The sequence below is a fragment of the Balaenoptera physalus genome, assembly GCF_965194825.1.
Source record: "Balaenoptera physalus genome assembly, chromosome: 19".
NCBI classification, from domain to species: Eukaryota; Metazoa; Chordata; class Mammalia; order Artiodactyla; family Balaenopteridae; genus Balaenoptera; species Balaenoptera physalus.
The window spans coordinates 18,057,852-18,079,168 of NC_138900.1; the positions used below are offsets into that span (position 1 = coordinate 18,057,852).

The 21,317-nt window shown below is 45.6% G+C and overlaps 2 protein-coding genes across 17 annotated transcripts in view; both read left to right on the forward strand.

Annotated features, from left to right (window-relative positions):
- The window catches only part of LOC309648816 (uncharacterized protein), a 211,750-nt gene extending 205,680 nt beyond the window's left edge, over positions 1 to 6,070 (forward strand). For 7 of the 16 annotated variants that reach the window (XR_014256804.1, XR_014256805.1, XR_014256806.1 and 4 more), the window contains one exon: positions 5,381 to 6,070. Coding sequence is in view for 1 of the 16 variants with exons in the window: in XM_082437911.1 (XP_082294037.1) it covers positions 2,360 to 2,427; positions 2,995 to 3,162; positions 3,582 to 3,671; positions 5,381 to 5,417 (363 nt within the window). In the remaining 15 variants the exon portion in view is untranslated. The other 9 variants (XM_082437911.1, XR_014256812.1, XR_014256813.1 and 6 more) reach the window with 9 other exon arrangements.
- A 69-nt stretch (positions 6,071 to 6,139) lies between these two features.
- Positions 6,140 to 15,950, forward strand: LOC309648359 (uncharacterized protein; the record flags this gene model as incomplete). The annotated part of the gene is made up of 5 exons (XM_082436827.1): positions 6,140 to 6,176; positions 6,864 to 7,020; positions 11,319 to 11,457; positions 12,475 to 12,569; positions 15,066 to 15,950. 5 exons carry the CDS (start codon positions 6,140 to 6,142, stop codon positions 15,511 to 15,513), a joined length of 876 nt encoding a protein of 291 aa, XP_082292953.1. The 3' UTR covers positions 15,514 to 15,950.
- Positions 15,951 to 21,317: the final 5,367 nt, after the last annotated feature.

The following is a 21,317-nucleotide window of genomic DNA, read 5'->3' on the forward strand; positions in this document are numbered from 1 at the left end:
GACTGAAGTCCCCTCAGGTTTAGATTCAGTTTTGTATTTTGGGCAGGAAGTTCACAGGGGCTGCTCCTCTAGGTGCATCTTGTCAGGTGGCACCTGATTTCGATTTGTCCCATTACTGATGATGGTAATTTGATTAAGGTGTATCTGTATCTGCCAAGCTTCTTTACTACAAAATTACTCTTTTTACCTTTGTAATTAATAAACATTTTGTATGTGGCTGGGGGGGGCGGTCCTTTGAAACTAAATAAATATCTTGTTCCTCATCAAACCTCCTCCTACAAGTTCTAGCATCCACTGATGATTCTTGGATGAATTACTCTGCTGGTTGTGAGATGGTGCTTTTCTCACTCCATTATTCCTTATATAGTTGGCATTCTGCCATATGGAAGCATTCTACCGTTGTCCCCATTTATTAATGTATGGACTCACAGATTTCTCTTTCATTCAATGGATCATAATTGCCCCAGATTTGGCCAGTGGGAGCCCCTTCTGTGTCTGTTTGACATGTTGTATCATTCTTTGGGTACTTCCTTATTTTCTGGCACAAAAAGATTTTCCAGGCTCATCTTGTACTTTCCCTGCCCTGCCCTTTTAATGGAGAATGATATTTAGAAAGCAAGATCTGGACACTAGGGGAACGTATGGCTTTTGGGATGTCATTGCTCCCAGGGACTCTCAGTGAACATGGCTGGGAACAGAGATAGGAAGTACACGAATGCATATACAGACATGCAAACATACATACACAGTTATATAATACACACACATTTACATCTGCATTTATTTTTATATCTATTTTAATATATATTGAAAACCATGAATTTACACTGATAACTCCAATTTTCATCTAATCCTAAAGGGTTCTGTTTATTTGCTAGGGCTACCATAACAAACTACCACAGACTGGGTGGCTTAAACAACAGATATTTAATTTCTTACAGTCTTGGATGCTTGAAGATGAACAGATACGTTGAAGCAAGTATAGTAAATACTAATTGTACCATCTAGGTGGAACATGCACAGGTGTTTACTGTACAATTCTTTGAATTTTTCTGTATATTTGACATTTTTTGCAATAGAATGTTGGTAAGGGAAAGAGTAGGGACCACTGTGAATAAGAGAAAAAGCGCTAGCTAGCATTCATCTTGTACTACAGTGTGCTGGGCCTTGTGCCAAGCACTGTTACAATCATCTCACTTAATTTTCCCAACAGCCCCATATTATTATGTTCTGGTGCTATTATTTTCTCCATTTTATAGCTAAGAAATCTGAGGCTCAGAGAGGTTAAGTCACTCATCTAAGGTAACAATGCTTGTAAACAGAGGCGGGACTCCAGTTCAGGTACGTGTGATTCCATAACTGATGCTTTTAACTCTCTCACATCTAGAGCACCAGCATTCCTGTCCAACCTCTATCCATTTCTTTGATAAAAAGAGAAAGTTAAAACCCAGTAAATGGCTTCTAACGACTCCTTGATTTTTGCGCTTCTCCAGTATGGAATTGTACTTTTATAGAAGGAAAAATAAAGTTCTTATTTAAGTTCTCTTCCTTCAGGGATGGGATTGTCTCCCTCCCAGCAATCTTGGCAATTGTACATTCTTTTCCAGGTGCTAAGAAAACTGGTAGCAGTGAGTTGTCATGTTTGCTGTCTCCACTTGTTCTAGCTGTACTCTGAAGGTAAGGTAGGGGAGGCTCTTTTTAGGCATGAGAACACTGTGAGGCTCAGAGACTTTAAATATATTGACCAAGTCACACAGGATTACGGGACAGGACAGATCTGGCTCTCAAGTCTGGGGCTTTGGATTTGGCATTTCTCTTAACTGGTCTCCAGACTGGTTTCCGTCTAAACCAAGCCTGACAATTAAGCAGCACTTGCTCTTAGAGGCCAGCGGTTACTGTGGGTATTTTCCGGGGAGTCGTACTTCTCGATCTGCACTCCTCGCCTGGCATAAATTCCCAGAAAGCTTTTGAGCGGCGAGCAGGGATCTGAGCCGGTCGTCGATGTGCGCTCTTGGTCACCTGAGCGCCTTCCCAGAAAGGGCTGTTTTCTGTCTAGGTTTCCGTTCTCACAGAGGGCCTGTAAAACGCCTGGATGTCCCATGCCGTGCATCGTTGTATCCCTAGGGAGGCTGTGGCAGAGACCTGGGGGTGCCGATCTTCCCCAGCAGGAAAGGCAGAGAAAAGGCCCCGAGAGGAGACAGTGCTTGTCCGTGCTCAGCAGGGCTGCAGCCTGGGCGGGGCCGGCCTCCCTCGTGCCCTGACACCCCCGAGGCGGAGCTGGAGGCCCTGCGCGCGCCAGCTGACCAGATGACCTGAGCCGCTAGCCCCAGACCCGCCCGTACTCAGCCGGGCCTTCCTTATGGGCCTGAGTCTCGCCGCCACACAGCTCAGCCCGAGCGCCCCATTTGGAGGCTGCGGCCCACAGAGGTGGAGTGATTGGGCCGGCTGGACGGCCCCACCCGGGGTCCAGAGGCGCGGCGCTCGCGGCCCACGCGGGGCGGGCGGGCCTGGGGTCGTCGGCTGGCGTGCCCGCGGGCTTTCACCCACAGAGCCGCCGTCCGAGGTTCCGGTCTCCGCCTGGGGTCGCCTGAGCACTGCGGCTTACAGGGCTGCTCGAGATGACGTGGGGGGAGGGGGAAGAAGCAGCTGCGCCGCGGCTGCTCGCGGCCAGAGCCCGAGGCAGGGTCGGTTTCTTGGCAACGGGGCCCCTCTCGGGTCGCGCCCTCCCCCTTCCTGGTCGGTCTCCCCTCCCCCATTGAAGCTCCGCGGAGTCAGAGCCCCGCGACCCGAGGCGGAGCCCAGGTGTGGCCTGGGGGGCGCGACCGGCGTGGGAGGGGTGACCCCAGGGCTTCCCAGCTGCGGGCCGGCGTTTGTCCGGCGGGGCTGCGCTGGGGGCAGGGGACCCGGAGGGCCCGAGGGGGGCGCGACAAGTCTGTTTCCGCCCAGCCTCCGCCTGCTCCGGCTAAAACGAGTCTTTCCGGTGGGGCTGCCCAGCCGGGTCCGCCCTCCCCAGCCTCCCGGAACCCGCCCGGAAATCTGCAGTACCCCGCCCGGGCCGAGGGCAAGAGCAGGCCGGTGGGTGGAGCGGTTGGAGAGGCGGGAGAGCCCGGGTCCTGGGATCCAGCCCGGGCCGAGAGCCCCGGGGCCCCTCTTTCCGATCCGGTGAGTCCCCAGGGCCACCCTGACAGACGGTTTTGGGAAAGCTTCCTGGGTGATTCTGGGAATCAAGGGTCCAGTCTAACCTTATTACTTTACAGCTGGGAAAACGGAGGCACAGACTGTCCCAAGGCCGCACCAAGAGTTAGCAAACCACGAGGAAGCCAAGGGAAAGCCTACGGGGAGAGACCCGGATTTTTCCCAGGCCCTGAGTCCTGGGAGTCTGGAGTAGACAAGAGGGGCTAGGAAGGCCTGGGCACTCGCTGCCCCGACAGCTTCCCCGGGGGGTGGACCGAGCTGGATCCCCGCGACGGCTCCCGGCCTCACGAAATTAATGAGGAAGATGCCTCTCTTTCCTCAGTCCAGGAGTAGAGATTCCGTTTAACCACTGCAGACAGTAAGACAGGGACCACTCTCCCTCCCAGCCTGGCGCCAGCAGGAACCCGAGGGCATGTCAACAGGAGCCAGGAACTGGAGGCGAAGCATCCTTCATTTCCTCTGCGGTGGTGGAACAAGTGAGGTCTCTGATTGCCAGAGTCTGGTTTTTCAAAATCGTAGCATGCTGGCACCGAAAGCGGGGGTACCCTGAAGGATTCTTTTATCTGCTTAACCTTGAGTCAGACTTGCAATCAGCATTTGATCAAAAAGCTTGGTCAGTTTCTCAAAATGCAAAATCAATCGCCGATTTTACTTTTTTACTTGGCATTTCCTTGGGATAGTCTCGGTTCTGGGGATGAAAGGTTATAAACTATTGTCTTAAATTCTGTCCTGATTAGCATCTTTCCTCAATTCAGGATTTCCCTGGAGCCAGATCTTTGCAGCTTCAGGATTATGACTTTTTTAAAATATAAGTTTGATGAATTTTTATCGGTTCCCCAAATTAGAAACTCCCTTAATTACAGTAGAAAACATTTTCAAAGAGAAAGGGGTAGACCTTTAGAACAAACCCGGGAGCAATGCTTCTAAAGAAAATCTCAGGGCAGGCAGGTCCTCAGAACCAAGTGAGATGGTCTTTTCTGCAGCCGTCAGGCCCACCGTCTTTCAGTTAACTCTTGACTAAAAAATAAAGAATAAATGAAGGTTTGCTTAAAGCTGTTCATCCTCCTGCAGAGGATTCTAAGTTGAGAGAAAACATGGTCTTGGTTAAATTGTTTTAAAATTGGGCTTGGGTGGCCAGATGGTAGATAAGGGGAAATTTCCCCTTGTAAAAGTATTTCCAGCTAATAAATGAAGAAAGAATGATAGATAGAACATCACCATTTTGTATTCCTAATGAATTCATGGATCTAGGCGTGATCAGCTATGGCTACTAAGTCTTGAAAAGAGAGAACCCACATGATGTGCTAATGGAAAAACTCAACACAAACTCTGAAGTCATCTTGACAATCCTTACAGCCCTGTCCCCCCACAAATCAAAGCTGCATCTGATCAAGCCTCATCTGGATCCACAACACTATGGGAACATAATCAAAACTATCCACATCTTGTGAAACTACAAATGCCTCAGTTCTTTAATAATTAATTGCAAGGAAAATATTGCGTTTAGATTCTAAATCAAAGAAATGGTAAAAAGAAAAAAGTGACATTCACAGGACACTTGTAAATTTGAACACCAGTGTGGTATTTGATATTTAAAAAGTATTATTACATTATTTCAGAATGATAATATTATGGTTACATTTTTAAGTATTTAAAAAATATTTTAACATTTTCATTGTATTTTGGAAATATGTGCTAAAATATTTACAGATGATATGATATCTAGATTTTATTTCTAAATAGTTTTATGTAGGACTTCCCTGGTGGCGCAGTGGTTAAGAATCCGCCTGCCAATGCAGGGGACACAGGTTCGATCCCTGGTCCGGGAAGATCCCACATGCCGCAGAGCAACTGAGCTCGTGTGCCACAACTACTGAAGCCTGCGCGGCTAGAGCCCACGTTCCGCAACAAGAGAAGCCACTGCAATGAGAAGCCTGCGCACCACAATGAAGAGCAGCCGCCGCTCACTGCAACTAGAGAAAGCAACGAAGACCCAACGCAGCCAAAAATAAATAAATTTATTTAAAAAAAAAAAAAGATCTAAATAGTTTTATGTAGCAGTAAGGAAAGTAGGTGAAGGTATAGATGGAAACAAGGTCGAATATTAGTAATGAGTATATGGTGGTTCATTTTATTATTCTTTTTTTTTAATGTTTAAATTTTTTTTATCTTTTACTTTTTGCAGGGTGCTTTCAAACTTGGGAACCTGCCTTGAAGCCTGACTAAATTGTCTGGGTTGGAGCTCAGGATGACTGGCCCATGTCTTGCTCTGTGAAATCACACATGTCATTTCTCACTTGTCCATTCAAGACACACTATGGAGGACCTTCTGTCTGCTTGAGCTTCTGAAATTATGGAGCTGACACTTCAGATTAGAAAATAACAAAGAAGGAAGCCACCAAATGGAAGCATGGAAGGCTTTGCAGAAGAATTGATGTTTGATATGGGTTCTGACAGATGAAAAGGAGCTCCCTGGGTGGTGTCAGTTCATCTTCGATAAGATAAGGTGGTTAGACTAGGGCTACATGGAGGACCCATTTAATCCTAATTGATTCTGTGGTTATAACCTGCCCGTAATCAACTTTTTCTTCTCTGTGTGTCCCTCCAGGGAGTTGGGAGACCACCATGGACTTCCTGTCGTCATTCTTTATTTTGTTAGCTGAAGCAATCCAAATTGAGCTGTTGGTCTTGAGTCTCCCAGTTGTGTTTGGAGGCCAAAGCATTATCATGTTAACCAGTCTGTAACCTTCTTAGAGAATGGTCTCTTGGGCTCATAGATTTATTTCCATCCATCCAGTTCCCAAGGCATTTCATTTAGTAACTGTAGCTATACCAAGGCCCAGCCTTCGTAATAAAGCCCATTTGCTCATCAAAACGTGGGTGCCTGTAGTCGATACTCTGAGCCTTCCCAACTGCTTTTATCTTCCCTCTCTTCCTGTAGGACATGCAGTTCAATATACAGCATGCATCCTGGCCTTCGGGTTAATTGTTCATCCTGATACTCTGCCAAAACAGGTCGAACTTTGTGCTTTGATGGCCTTTTCACCCATGTGACATGAACCATCTGTTGGGGCAAAGCTTAAAGCAGCAGTTGTCATTTGACAAGTAGTTGGCAGTATCACATCTCTACTCTGTTATGGAAAATTATTTTTCGGTTGTCATCTTCTCAGTTTTTGTGGATGTTTGTACTTTAAAAGGACAATTTCTGAAACTTCTGGAGAAGTAAGATAAGACTGTTTAAATTTGGTTGCTATATGTTTGTTGAATGAGTTTGCCTGGGCTATGATGCTGAGTCAAATATGTTGTCTTTTTAGGGACCTGGCTGCATCTAGCCATGTGATCCAGAGCCTGGTGGAGGGCTGGGAATGCTAGCAGTTCCTCTAACTCTTACTACTATAAACCAGAGGTATACTTCACTGTGGGAAAAATATTGGGAAATTAGCTGTGATATATTGTATGTTTCCAGTGATTGCTCAAAAGTTTTTTATTCTCATTTAATTAGAATAATTTACCTTAATAGAAAACTATAATTTTCTACTTTTTCCAATCAGTTGAACCAATGTGTACTTTTTTTTACCCACTCAGATGGAATTTATTACACCAAAGCTAATACCATAAACCTGAATTTTTGTGCTAACCATCATTATAACTGAACAATTATGCTATAGGAATAGTTGAGACCTCTGCTTCTGGCTCTGAACACCAGCCTGGATCAAACCAAACCTCCCACCTCAAACAAGCAGAACAGCTGGATAATTTTAAAAATCTGTCTGACAGTGAGAACCTGAGAGGGCAAGATCCTGGAGAGAATGGAAACATAGAAAGGTGAGCCTGACATTTGACATTTGTCTTAGCTTGGGCTGCTATAAAATACACCATAGACTGGGTGGCTTAAACAACAGACATTTATTTCTCACAGTTATAGAGGCTAAAATTCCAAGATCAAGGTGTCAGCAGATTCGGTTCTTTGTGAGGGCTGGCTGGCAGATTGCCACCTTCTCTCTGTGTCCTCACATGGCAGAGAGAGCAGGTTCTGGTGTCTCTTCCTCATCTTATAAGAGCACTAATCCAGGAACTTCCCTGGTGGTCCAGTGGTAAAGACTCCGCCTTCCAATGCAGGGGATGCGGGTTCAATCCCTGGTCGGAGAACTAAGATCCCACATGCCGCGGGGCAACTAAGCCCACACGCCACAACTACTGAGCCCACTTGCTTTAACTAGAGAGAGAAAACCTGCACACCACAACTAGAGAGAAGCCCACATGCGCCGCAACGAAGAGCCTGCAACAAAAAGATCCCGCTTGCTGCAACGAAGACCCTGCATGCCACTACAAAGACCCAATGCAGCCAAAAAAAAAAAAAAAAAGAGCACTAATCCAATCATAGAGGCTACACCCTCATCACGCCATCTGAACCTAATTACCTTCCCAAGGTTTCATTTCCTTATGTCACCACGTTGGGGGCTAGGGCTTCAATATATGAATGGGGGGGCACAAATATTTAGTACATAACAGCACTATTATTCCCTTCAAGGCGTTTACCTCTGAGAGCAGTGATTTCAATGCTAAGAAGCTGAGCAAAGCTTTGGCAATCTCAGAGAGGCCCTGGTAATATCCTAGGCTTTTGGTTAGGACCTTTGAAAGGCTATACCAGTAGTAAGGGCAAATCAAAAAAGGACCAACTCTCACAAAGGTACAACTTTGACTCAAACCAGATTAAGATGGTCTGCCTCTATACTAACTGCATTACAAAGCAAAGGGAAATCTCTGGAGAAAGATAGCATCATCCACAATACCACATTGATTCTATAATTTTTCATGTACAACCTGTAGCTGTTGATCAAAATTTATTAGGCATACCAGGAGACAAGACCAAGTCACCCTAAACCAAGAGAAGAAATAGATATTATAAACTGACTCACAGAAATCCAGTTATTGGAGTTATCAGATATAGACAAATATAGATAGAATAACCTCTGATCAATACATTCAAGGGGATAAAAGACAAAATGGAAAATTCCAACAGGTAATAGAAGTATATAAAAAAAGAATCAATGGAAATTTTATAACCAAAAAAGTGTAATTAAAAATAAGAACATATTAGATTAGTTCAAAAAAGATTAGACACAGATGAAGAGAGGATTAGTGAACTGGAAGATAGAAAAAAAAAATATCCAAAGTGATGCATCAAGAGAAAAGAATGGAAAATACAGAAAGAGTATGTCATATTTTGGACATAGTGAAAAGGTTTTAACATAATTGTAGTTGGAGTCCCAGAAGAGGACAGGAAGAGGGAGGATTGAACAGAAGCAATATTTGAATAGATAATGACCAGGAATTTTCCAAAGTTGCTGAAAGACATAAATCCACGGATTCAAGAATCCTTGTAGAGCCCTAAGCAGTATAAATACAAAGAACATCACACTTAGACACATCAGAGTAAAACTACCAAAAATCAAAGAATAAGAGATAATCTTAAAAGTAGCCAAGTAAAATGACAGATTACCTTCACTGGAACTATCATAAGACTTAGTGCTAACTTTAACAGAAACCATGAAAGCCAGAAGACAATGAAATAACATCTTTACAGCACTGAAAAGCTAATCTAGAATTTTTTAGATGGGATCTTCGTTGTGGCTTGTGGGATCTTTAGTTGTGGCATGGGGAGTCTTTAGTTGCAGCATGCAGGGTCTTCAGTTGTGGCCTGTGAACTCTTAGTTGTGGCATATGAGATCTAGTTCCCTGACCAGGGATCAAACCCAGACCCCCTGCATTGGGAGCATGGAGTCTTAGCCACTGGACTACCAGGGAAGTCCCTGGAATTTTTTAACCAATAAAAATACGTATCAATAATGAAGGTTAAATGAGGTTATTCTTAAAATAGACAAAAAACAAGAGCATTTGTTGCTAGCAAATATCCACTAAAAGAAGTAGTAAAGGAAATTCTTTTAGGCAGAGGGAAAATTGTCATAAGTGGAACTTTAGAAATGCCAGAAGGAATGAATGCAGAAAGCAGCAGAAAGAGAAAATAAGTGGGTAAATCTGACCAAAATAATATCTTGTGGGGTTTTAAATACTTATAGAAAAAAATTTTAACAATATATATATAAGAATAAAAATGTATGACAGCAATAGAACAAGAAGTGGGAGGGGAGTGAATAGAGTTAAGATGTGTTAAGGTTCTTGCATTGTTCAAGAACTAGTAAAATTACGAATCTTTTTTTTTTTATTTTAATAAGTTAAGATGCATTTTATAATGTCTCAGTCTGCGTGGGCTACCATAGCAAAATAAGATAGCCTGGATGGCTTAAACAACAGAAATTTATTTTCTCACAGTTCTGGAGATTGGAAGTCTGAGATTAGAGTGCCAGCATGGTCAGGTTCTAGTGAGGGCTCTCTTTAGATGGCCCTCTTCTCTCTTTGTCCTCAGATGTCAGGAAGAGAGAGAACTCTCTGGTGTTTCTTCTTATAAGAACAGCAATCCTATCAGGTCAGACCCTTATGACCTCACTTAACCTTAATTACTTCTGTAGAGGTCCTGTCTTCAAGCACAGTCACACTGGGGGTTGGAGCTTCAACATATAAGTTTAGTAGGGGGACACAATTCTGTCCATAACATAATCTCTGGGATATATATATATAACTAGCAAGCTAATACTAGAGGGATAAATGACGTGAAAATAATTACTTCAAAAGAAAACGAAGAATGTGAGGCAAATAGAAAAAGAAATAGATTTAAACCTAAATATGAGGGAATTCCCTGGCTGTCCAGTGGTTAGGACTCGGTGCTTTCACTGCCATGGGCCCAGGTTCAATCCCTGGTTGGGGAACTAAGATCCTGCAAGCCATGCGTCATGGCCAAAAACAAAACAAAGCAAAACAAAACTAAATATGTTAGTAATTAAATCAAATGTAGATGAACTAAACATTGCCATCAAACTACAAAAATTGACAGACAGGATAAATAACGGAAAACCAACTACATATTGAGACACACCTTAGGCATGAGGATAAGAAAGGTATAAAGTGCAAAGATGGGGAAAAATACTCCATGCAAACAATGACTAAAGGGATTGTTGGAAGGCAGAAATATCAATATTTCTAATGTGACCACACAAATTTGCCACTATCAATAACAGTTAATGGAAAATGTATTTTTCTGAATTTTATTGGGTCAAATTGATTGTTCTCACATCTTTGAAACTAGTCATTTTCTTAAAGCAGGATCACACTCTGACATACCAACCTGCCATCCGTACTCAAAGAGTCAGGTGCCAGGAGCCTCCTGCCAGCCTGAAAACCATTCTATTGAGTCTGGCAGTCTGTGTGTATGTAGTGTGTAGGCATTCGAAGCTTTCTTTCCGTTCACCCCAAGTTTGCTGAGCTTTGCCAAAGGTCAGGTTCACTGTTGGGCAGTGCCTGTCCTAGTGGAGCTCAAAACTCCAGAGAGAGATGGGCATGCATGGATAGGACCCCCAAATATCTGAATGTGCACTTTAGCAAAGGCACAGGAACCTGATGAGAAAGGGACTCATTCTTCCTGCAGAGTTCCTTTCTCCCTTCCTCAAATATTCATTGAGCACCTACTATGTGCCAGGCTCATTAACATGTTTTTTTATTTTGTTTTTTTCTGACCTAAGACTCATATTCTTTCCAAAAAACTATGACATCTTTTTTTTTAAAGTGGGGAAGAATTTTCTCCCAAGTCAGTGAATTTTGTGAAATATCTATAAAATTAACAGCAAACGGGCAAATACAGAGGCCAAGGCAGGAAAAACAGGAAAGGAAACCAACCCTTATAGAGCCACCATTGTTTGTTCTCTCACTGATCCCCATAATAACCTAATGTGGGAGGTGTGGATACCCTTTAGAGATTGGAAATTCAGGCACAGAGAGGTTAAGTAACTTGCTCCAAGGCCCCAGCTTACAAAGTGAGGAGCTGATCTATAGACGCCAAGTCTTTTGACTCCTGGTCCAGTGTTCTTCCTATACCAGGCAGCTGAGTAATAGGTGTCCTAGAGACCTTCTTTACTCGTGGAGCCCCTGGGCTTGGGGGTGACGTTTGTGAAGCAATGTGAGGAGCCTGGGGGAACACATTTCAGCCTCTGTGTCTGCTATGCTCACAGGTTGAAATGCCCAGATGTCCCATGTGGGGTTGGATGCTGGTGCCGCCTCCACCCACTGCTCACCCCTTGGCCTCCCTGTCTTTGGGACTTTGCATCAGCCTGTCATCTACTGACAGGTAATAAGATAGAGCATTTGAAGGTGGGTGAAGGCCTTTGTCTTTGTGGGTGATCCTCTCGTCATCAGGGTCCTAGCATTTTCTTGACAGTTTCCAGAAGGTTCTATACTCATTAAGAACTGGCATTTGGGGCTTCCCTGGTGGCGCAGTGGTTGAGAATCTGCCTGCCAATGCAGGGGACACGGGTTCAAGCCCTGGTCTGGGAAGATCCCACATGCCACGGAGCAACTAGGCCCGTGAGCCACAATTACTGAGCCTGCGCATCTGGAGCCTGTGCTCCGCAACAGGAGAGGCCACGATAATGGGAGGCCTGCGCACCGCGATGAAGAGTGGCCCCCACTTGCCACAACTAGAGAAAGCCCTCGCACAGAAACGAAGACCCAACACAGCCATAAATAAATAAATAAATAAAAATTAAACTTTAAAAAAAAAAAAAAAAGAACTGGCATTTGCATAGATGGCTCTGGTGCAAGGTGTTCACCTAGTCCTTTTGGCCAACAGTGTAGCTTCAGAAGCAGACAGGAGAAAAGCAAAGAAAAGACCATTCACAGGTGTCTTAGTCTGCTCAGGCTGCCTTAATAAAATACCATAGATTGGATGACTTAAACAACAGAAATTTATTTTCTCAAAGTTCTGGAGGATGAAAGTCTGAGATCAAGTGCCAGTATGGTCAGGCTCTGGTGAAAGCTCTCTTCCTGGCTTGCAGTAGACTGCCTTCTCACTATGTCCTCACATGGCAGAAAGAGTGAGCTCTCTGGTATCTTAATAAGACCACTAATCCCATCATGAGGGCCCCACCCTCATGGTCTCATCTAACCTAATTACCTCCCAAAGGCTCCATCTCCAAATACCATCACATTAGAGGTTAGAGCTTCAACATATAAATTTTGGGGGACACTGAAAGTCCATAGCCATTGGTTTTGTGCCTTCGGGCAAATCTCTTCATCTCTTACCAGTGTAATGGGCATATTATGATTCCAAAGGGGTAGAAAGTAAGAGCCCCTGCCCTGCTGTCTGTTCTGTCCCCTTTGTCTTTTCAGAGGCCCTTTGGCAGCTTCACAGCCAGGGCTCAGGAGGGGCCAGTCTCCCTTACTGAGAAAAATGACCCCAAGCAGACTACATGCAGTTTCTCCAAGTGAGTTTGGAGGAGGCGGGTAGCAGATGTCTCAGGTGGTGTTGAGCATGCGTCTAGGCACCTGGAAACCTAAGGAAGGTGGCTGCTGTTCCCATCTGAAGGTCAAATCATTAAGTAGCCTTTATATCTTTCATAGGTTTCCCAATTAGCTTGTTTTTAAACCTCCAAAGTTTGAACCTTGTAAGTTTATCTGCTGAAAACAAAGAGGCTGTTGCCCCATTTTCCCTTGGATGGACTCAGTCTCCCTGCCCCAGCCCCACTCCCTCTGGTCCTCAGGAGAACCCAGCTACTAGATCTTTCTTTTGGGGACCCGGCCACCTAGTCTCTGGTAGGACCTCACCCTGTGTGCTCTAGGGTTCCAAGTGGAGGCTCAGACGCCCAGCCCAGCCCTGCCTCAGGTGCTGGGCCTGCACCACGAGTCCGAGTGGGGGTGTCCAAGCCTCAGTGCTCCTGACAGGCTGAGGACTCCTGCTGTGTGACGTGTGGCAGCTTCTGACCAACCTGGACCTAGACTTTTCCCTTGACTAAACTCTAATCCTGGCTTCTGATTGGTGACACCCCTGTCCCCATTGCCTGGTGCCCCTGAACCACTGCCGACTCTTCATGGCTTTGCCGGCTACACCTCTGTGCACACACCCCTCTCCCTAGGATGTGAGCAGCTGTCCTGGGTCTTCCTGAGACCTGCTTCCTCCCTCCCCGCCCTGTAGGGGTGCCTCTGTGACCACACCTGCCAGGTGGCTTGTGAGGAGGCCAGCGATGCCTCCAGGGAGGGCAGCCAGGGTGGGGCAGTTCTGCAAAGCTGGTGGGTGTGGATTGCTCTGTTGTGGCCTAGAAACAAGGTTTTATAGAATTGCCCTGTAATGCATGCTCTCCCAGTCCCTGAAGCTTTGCAGTGGGAAGATGGATTCACACACAGCTTAGTAACGAAAACCAGCACTTCCCCTTTTGACTGCTCAGCTTTGACAAAGTGGCACCAAAACAGCTGGATCAAGCTGGCCCATGTCAGGAGGTATTCTGGGGCAAAACAGGGACTTCACATGTACTCTCTTATTTAGCTCTCACAACCACCCTGTGGGGCGCATAGTGCTGTCTGAAAACCGAGACTCAGAGAGGTTAGGTACCTTGGCCACAGTCACACAGCACATCCGTGACAGGGTACTATTTTAAACCAGACCTGCTGAGGCCAAGGTTCACAGGGCACTAGGCTGGTGTGTACCCCTTCTGTTGCTCCACACAGGGCAGGCTCAGGATAGGGGTGGGGAACTGACATTTGCAAAGATATCTAGTCTTTTCTTCTTTGAAAAAGTACGTCACTCTGCAACTCTTCAAATATGACTGCATTGCACAACTTGGTAGACCTCGACAAATGCAGAAGGGCCGCAGCAGGAGCGCCCCGGCAGGTTAACAAGCCAGTGAAGTCGTTAGGTGATGTTCTCACCCTGCATATGTACCTGGAGCTGCCCTGAGCCCCACCCTAGATGTTGAGACTGTGCTTTGATGCCCACCAGGGCTGTGCCCGAACATGGCTCTGGGTAGCTGGCAAGTAAACCTTCACCTTCACTAAAGTGACCTTGTATCCCAAGGGATACATTTGCTCTAAGTAGCACCTTCTGAGACCTAATGCCCCTTCCTGAAGGGATGACAGCCAGTTTCAGAGAATCCAGAGGAGGGCCTCCTGGTCAGGCCCCTCCTGGGACAGAGCAGAAATCTCCACTCAGCAGCTGCTAGAACCAGCTCACGCCTCCTTCCTTCGACTGCCCAAATGCCCTTTTTTGCAGAAAGGGCCCCACATCCCAAGCCCTCTGACCGCCAGCAGCCACATGTAACCAGCCACCACTCACAGCTTCCCGGTCGCCCCCATATCGGGCTCTGGGCCAGGCTCTCAAACAGCGGCCAGCCTGATGAGGTGGTGGCCGGGGGTGGCGGCCGTGGCTGATTGAAGTCCCCATTTCCCTTGTACAAAGGCAGCATAATTAATCAGGCAGTAATGAATTCACGTACCACCAGCTTGTCACCTTGAGAGATAGGCTCTCTGAGAGGGCTGGAATTCACAAGAGGCAATCAGGTCACCATTAGGATTTTTCAGTATTAAATATTAATATTAAGTGGAAGATGTATTAGAAGTTGACCAAAATTTGGTCTGTTGACCTTCAGGAACCCCTGCCCCACTTTCTTTCTCTCTCTGTCCCTTTGGCTCATGGGGCAGGGACACCCAGGGTGGGTGGACCTCTGGCTGAATCTGGTCCTCCACCTGAGGCTTTCTGAGCTCAGGGATGACTCTCCCACTGTGTACCTGTTACTCAGCATCCTCTAAAGTGGGGCCATGGGGAGGGGAAAGGCGGGCGTTCCCCTCAATGAGAATTCGGGCTCCCCAGCGCTCTGCCTGCAGCAGCTCAGGTGATGGACCAGGGTGCGTGTGCTGTGGAGTGGGTGTGGGTGTTGGGGGGTGCTGGATGCTGTGGCTGGGCCCTGATTGTACTGACCTGCACTCTTCAGCTTCCAGGAGCAGCCAGCCCAGGAGTGCAGCAGGGCCATCAGCAAAGCAGGGATGCCTATCCAAGTTCAAATCCCAGTCTTCCCGGGGCCACACTGGGAGGTTTGGTGCAAGCTGTGGAACTTGGAGTTGGCATCTGTCAATGTAGTGGGATTAAACAAAGTGGTGCTCGTGGGCCACCTTGCCTACGGTTTGCACACAGTAGGCCCTCAGCTGTGGAAGGCTCCTGTGGGTGGGGCCCATAGAGCCCCAAGCTCTGGGCTGAGGCCAGACCTGGGACTAGCCCACTGGAGGCTGCACAGCTCCAGATGGAAGCCCCAGCTGGCTCTGGGGCCCGAGGTGCAGTGTGTGACAGGGTCCCCTGACTTGAAAAGGGACTGCTGGTCAGTGCTAGCACATGTCACTGCCAGCTTCAGGATCAATGATCCCCAAATGCCGTGGGAATACTGAGAAAGCTTCCAAGAAGAGGTGCTGTTTGACCTCTTTTAAAGGAATATGTCAGAGCCACAGTGTGGCCCAAAGGTGCTGTGTCTCCATACAGAGTGGATGGGTGGCTTGAGATCCCATGTGTCCCAAGTACCTGCTGTGTGCTCAAGCAGGAAAGCAAGTGATAGGGTAAAAAGATAAACTGCTCATTTTTTTTAAGTGGGCAAAGAATATGAATAGGCAATTCACAGAAGAGGCCTGGAAAATGGCTTGGAAATTGATTACCGAAAAAAAAAAAAAAAGATGCTCAATCCTGCCAAATCTTAAGGAAAATGCAAGTTAAATGAGGTAGCATTTTTATGTATAATAGAACATTAGTCAGAAAAAAAATGAAATAATGCCATTTGCAGCAACATGGATGGAATTATACTAAATGAAGTCAGACAGAGAAAGACAAATAACATATGATATCACTTATATGTGGAATCTAAAAAAATGATACAAATGAACTTATTTACAAAACAGAAACAGACTCACAAACTTCAGATACAAACTTACGGTTACCAAAGGAGAAAGGTGGGGAGAGGAATTTGGGATTAACATACACACACTACTATATATAAAATAGATAATCAACAGGGACCTACTGTATAGCACAGGGAACTTTACTCAATATTCTGTAATAACCTATATGGGAAAAGAATCTGAAAAAGAATGGATATATATATAACTGAATCACTTTGCTGTATACCTAAAACTAACGCAACATTGTAAATCAACTATAATATAAAATAAAAGTTAAATTTAAAAAATGAGGTAGCATTTGTCACTCATCAAATGGGCAAAAATTTACCAGTCTGATAATATGAGGTACTAGTGAGGATGTCAGGATACTGCTCTCAGATGCTACCTATTGCTGCAACTTCTTTGGAGGACCTAGCGGTTTCCTTTACAACTAGAAATGTACATACCCTGCAACCCAGCAATTTCCCTTCTGCTTTATCTACTCTCAAGAAACATGTTATGTGCACAGAGAGAGAATCATCACACCAGGCTTTGTAATAGCAGAAACCTAAATGCCCATCAATATTGGAATGTCTAAATAGATTAAGGCATCTTCGCAGGGTGGAGTTTTATTTGGCAATTTAAAAAAATTGAGTTGGGCCTATATGTATGCAAATAGATCTCTAAGATGTATTATTGAGTGAAAAAAATCTGCAGAACAATACATGTATGGTTTATGTTAAAAAAAAGCCTCAACAATAACAACTAATACTGCATAGTTTTAATGGAGTCCCATGTATGTTGCAAAAGCATAGAATAAAAGTCAGAAAGAATATATACAGACTCAATGGCTACCTTTTAGAAGGCTGAGGGTAGCCAGGGATTATAGGAGTTCAGCGGGGGTGGGGCGGCTTGAGCTTTCTCTGCAATGCTATAGGTTTGGGGGAGGCAAATGGGTTAATGAACCTCATGTAGAATAGAGGTTAATTTTTGATTTTTTAAAAATAAATTTATTTATTTATTTATGGCTGCGTGCAGGCTTTCTTTAGTTGCGGCGAGTGGGGGCTATTCTTCGTTGCGGTGCACGGGCTTCTCATTGCGGCGGCTTCTCTTGTTGCGGAGCACGGGCTCTGGGCGCACAGGCTTCAGTAGTTGTGGCACTCGGGCTCAGTAGTTATGGCTTGCGGGCTCTAGAGCGCAGGCTCAGTAGTTGTGGTGCACGGGCTTAGTTGCTCTGCAGCATGTGGGATCTTCCCGGACCAGGGCTCGAACCCGTGTCCCCTGCATTGGCAGGTGGATTCTTAACCACTGTGCCACCAGGGAAGTCCCTAGAGGTTAATTTTTAAAAGAGTTTGGCTAGGGGAAACAGTGCATCTAGGGGGGTGGTTGGCAGAATACAACGTGAGAAGCTGAGAGAATGGCTAAGAAGGAATGGGAGTGCGTGTACTATGAGCAGAAGCCCTCTGGGGCTTGCGGAGGGGAGGAAAGAGGAGAGTGAGAAAGTCAGGGAGCCTGGATACACAGAAGGGACCACTGCGGGGGGGGGAAGGTGAAGAGCTGGGCTGCTCATTGCTTTGTCCTTGGCCGGGCTAGGAGCATGACCCACAGAGATGTGTTTCCTGATGCTTAAGTTTCCAGCTGTGGCAACTAAGGTTCTTCCTCACACCCCTCCTATCCTCCTTTTAAGCTGGAGATCTGTTTCTTCCACTGCTCAGATAGGAAGTTTTGATTATTTTTGCATAAGGATCCAGAATTGAAAATCAGTGCTCCTGCTACTGACCCCCCATCATCCAAAGGAAGTGGACTCTGGTCCTGGGCACACCTTTGCTGTCCAGGGCTGCCCAGCAGGGCTGGAGACCTGCTTCTGCCCATGGCTGTGTGGATGGGAAACCTGCTTCTCCTGGGTCATGCTCAGGGGTCCTCAGGCTTACGAGGGGGTGGTGTGGGAGCCTCAGTTGCAGCCACCTGGCCAACCTTCAGCCCTGGGCTCAGCATCCCTGCACAGAGCTAGGCCAGAGAAATGCAAAAGGAAGAGTAAAACCAAACTTACCTCCAAGGCTCCACAGTATGTGGGCTTTGGAGTCCGACCTGACTTCATATGCCGGCTCAGCCCCATGGCCAGTGTGTATAACTTTGTGCAACCTCAGATTTGCCATCAGGGTTTCTGGGAACTAAGCAAAATAAAATGTGTCGAGCCCTCAGCTCCGTAATGGCACCCAGTATGTGATAGTGGTAGCTGAAAATAATGATGCTAACACTACATTTCCCCCGTCTCTTCGAGACTTTCATCAGAACAGCGTCCTATGTTTACATACTATGAATGCGGTGATGTACTTAGAATAGTTTATTCTAGTGTGATGAACAAGAAAACTGTGTTTTAACTCAGTAAGTCTTTCCCATCCTGGGTTTTGTAAAGTTGGAGTTTCGCTGTTTCAGAAATCTTTACGAAGGGATGAGGCCTAGTGAGCCTGGATTGAGAAGGGTCAGCAAAGAAATTGCTTCCAGCTGTCCAAGGGAGGGTTGTTGGGAGAAATGGCAGCTCCTCTGCCATGTTGGCTGGTCCAGGTGGGACCCCATTCAGCTAGTGAGGCATCCATCATTCCCCACAGCAAGGCCGGGACCAGGGAGAGGTGAGTGAGGCAATTGCCTGGAGGCAAAATTTAAGGAGGTGCCAAGAAACTCAGTAGTCAAGATAAATAACATTTTACTGCAATATATGTTTAATAAGAATTAATGCAGGGACTTCCCTGGTGGCGCAGTGGTTGAGAATCCACCTGCCAATGCAGGGGACATAGGTTCGAGCCCTGGTCCAGGAGGATCCCACATGCCACAGAGCAACTAAGCCCGTGCGCCACAACAATTGAGCCTGCTCTCTAGAGCCTGCGAGCCACAACTACTGAGCCCGTGTGCCACAACTACTGAAGCCCATGTGCCTAGAGCCCGTGCTCGGCAACAAGAGAAGCCACCGCAGTGAGAAGACCGTGCACTACAACGAAGAGTAGCACCTGCTCGCTGCAACTAGAGAAAGCCTGCGCACAGTAATGAAGACCCAAAGCAGCCAAAAATAAATAAATTAAAAAAAAAAGAATTAATGCAAAAAAAACTATGATGAACAAAATATCACCACTTTATCACCACTTTACACCCTGGCCTCCAGCCTCATCTCACTGACCTCTTCAGCAGCTGTCAGGCTCCTAACATCCTTCTTGCTGGGTGTCTTGGGCACAGCTAGGTCTGCCCTGGTCTAGGGGAAGGGAACTGGGAAATAGGTTCTATGACTTGCCTTTCATCAGCATGGGAAGGAGCTAGGAAACCTTTCTGGACAATTATCTTTTGAGTGTGTGTGTATGATTTTTTTTTTAATTTTTATTTTTTGGTGACCGTTGAGGAAATGAGAGACTTAAAACATTGAAACAAGTGATAGGAACATGAGAGTTTACAGTAGAAAAAGCAGATTTGAAAACTGTTTTCAGAAAGCTTCTACTGTCTGTTGTCTATTTTTCAGAAAATAGTCAAGGGTTTGCAAAACCAAGAAGAATTTTTCAGTTTTAAGTGCCTTTGCTTTTCCCCAACAATGCTGCTTCAGTAAATACAGGCTCAAGTGTACATCTTGTCTGCCCTTCTAGGATCTGAGCATTCTGTACACCTGGCTTGAAAGCTCAGCTGATTAGCTCTCAGATACCACCCATCTCAATCCTAGGCACAGCCCTCCATCCCTGGCTGATGGGGCTGGATGCCCAGTGGGAGAGGATCTTTTCACCCAGGAAGAGACAGGAAACAGCTACAATGTAGAAGATGTTGGTTTGATGAGACAATCCATTAGTTGGTTGACCCCTTCCCAAAAGAAATGGGATTAAGGGGAAAAAAACCCCAAAAACCTTCTTCTGCAAGTTGGAAGTCATGTGACAAATGATTTTTGTTGCAATACAATATTTAAATCAAACTAAATGAATAATAATATAACCATATGCATTTATTCTGCCATTCTTCTACATATTTTTTTTAAATACTAATTTGAGAATATTTAGAAGTAAGGTAAGCTGTTTGTGGCAATTATTTGTGGTGTGTGTCTAAACTCGCTGCTGGGCTTCCCTGGTGGTGCAGTGGTAAGGAATCTGCCTGCCAATGCAGGGGACACGGGTTCGAGCCCTGGTCCAGGAAGATCCCACATGCTGCGGAGCAACTAAGCCTGTGTGCCACAACTACTGAGCCTGCGCTCTAGAGCCCATGAGCCACAACTACTGAAGCCCACGAGCCACAACTACTGAAGCCCGCGCGCCTAGAGCCCGTGCTCCGCAACAAGAGAAGCCACTGTAATGAGAAGCTCGTTCACCGTGAGGAAGAGTAGCCCCTGCTCGCTGCAACTAGAGAAAGCCCACGCGCAGCAACGAAGACCCAACGCAGCCAAAAATAATAAATAAATAAGATAAATAAATTTATTAAAAAAATAGAAAATAAACTCTCTGCTGAGGGGGCTACAGTTCTATCAAGGTGGATGTCAGGAGACCAGGTCAGGGGAGCTGGAGGAAATCTAGGGGGAGAAGGACCCCACTTCCAAAAGAAATGGCAGTGGAGGCAGGCAGGCAGATTTTAAGTTTTCAGGCAAACACTGCTTTTGAAAAAACTGGATTCTATAATTTGTTATATTAATGATCTTCTTTAAATTATTACTAAAAATGCCATCCAAGGGAACAGGAAGGTAGACTCTGTTTTGTCCTTCCCTTTATCTGCGGACTTCATTTTAAAAATCACTTTATTTTCAGCACCTTGGTTTTGTTGTTTTTGCCAGAAAGTAACTTTTCTGTTCAACAGTATATTAATGCAGAATAGAAATAAAGATGCTTTTAAAAATTCTTTCAAGCACAAAAGGAGATGGTTTTCAACAGATAATTTTACATATTTACATATTTTACCTTAAGCATTTTGTAGTCTCTGCCTACTGGTGAATGGATCAGATTTTTACACTCTTTCAAAATGAACCAGTTTGGCTTCTAAGCCACTGCAAAGGACGGAAATGAATTCTAACTTTTTTTTCTGCTTCATTTTCGCATCTTCGCATTTCCTTATTTCACATGGTTTAAAATAAAATGCCTCCAGCTTTATTTTTCCTTTCTCAAGAGCAAAGTGAATGTGACTTTTCGGAGGGGTCACAGGATGCCCTGGGGGCCCTTGGGTGTTGTTGGGCCGCTGCCTGCTTTCAGCTTGACTGAAGGGCTTGTCAGAGTTTTCATCTCCTAAGAAACGAGCCGCCGGCGCTGGCCAGAAGCAGGGGAAGGCAGCAGTCTGAGTCCCACGCTGGTTCTTTCCCACTGACATCAAATCCT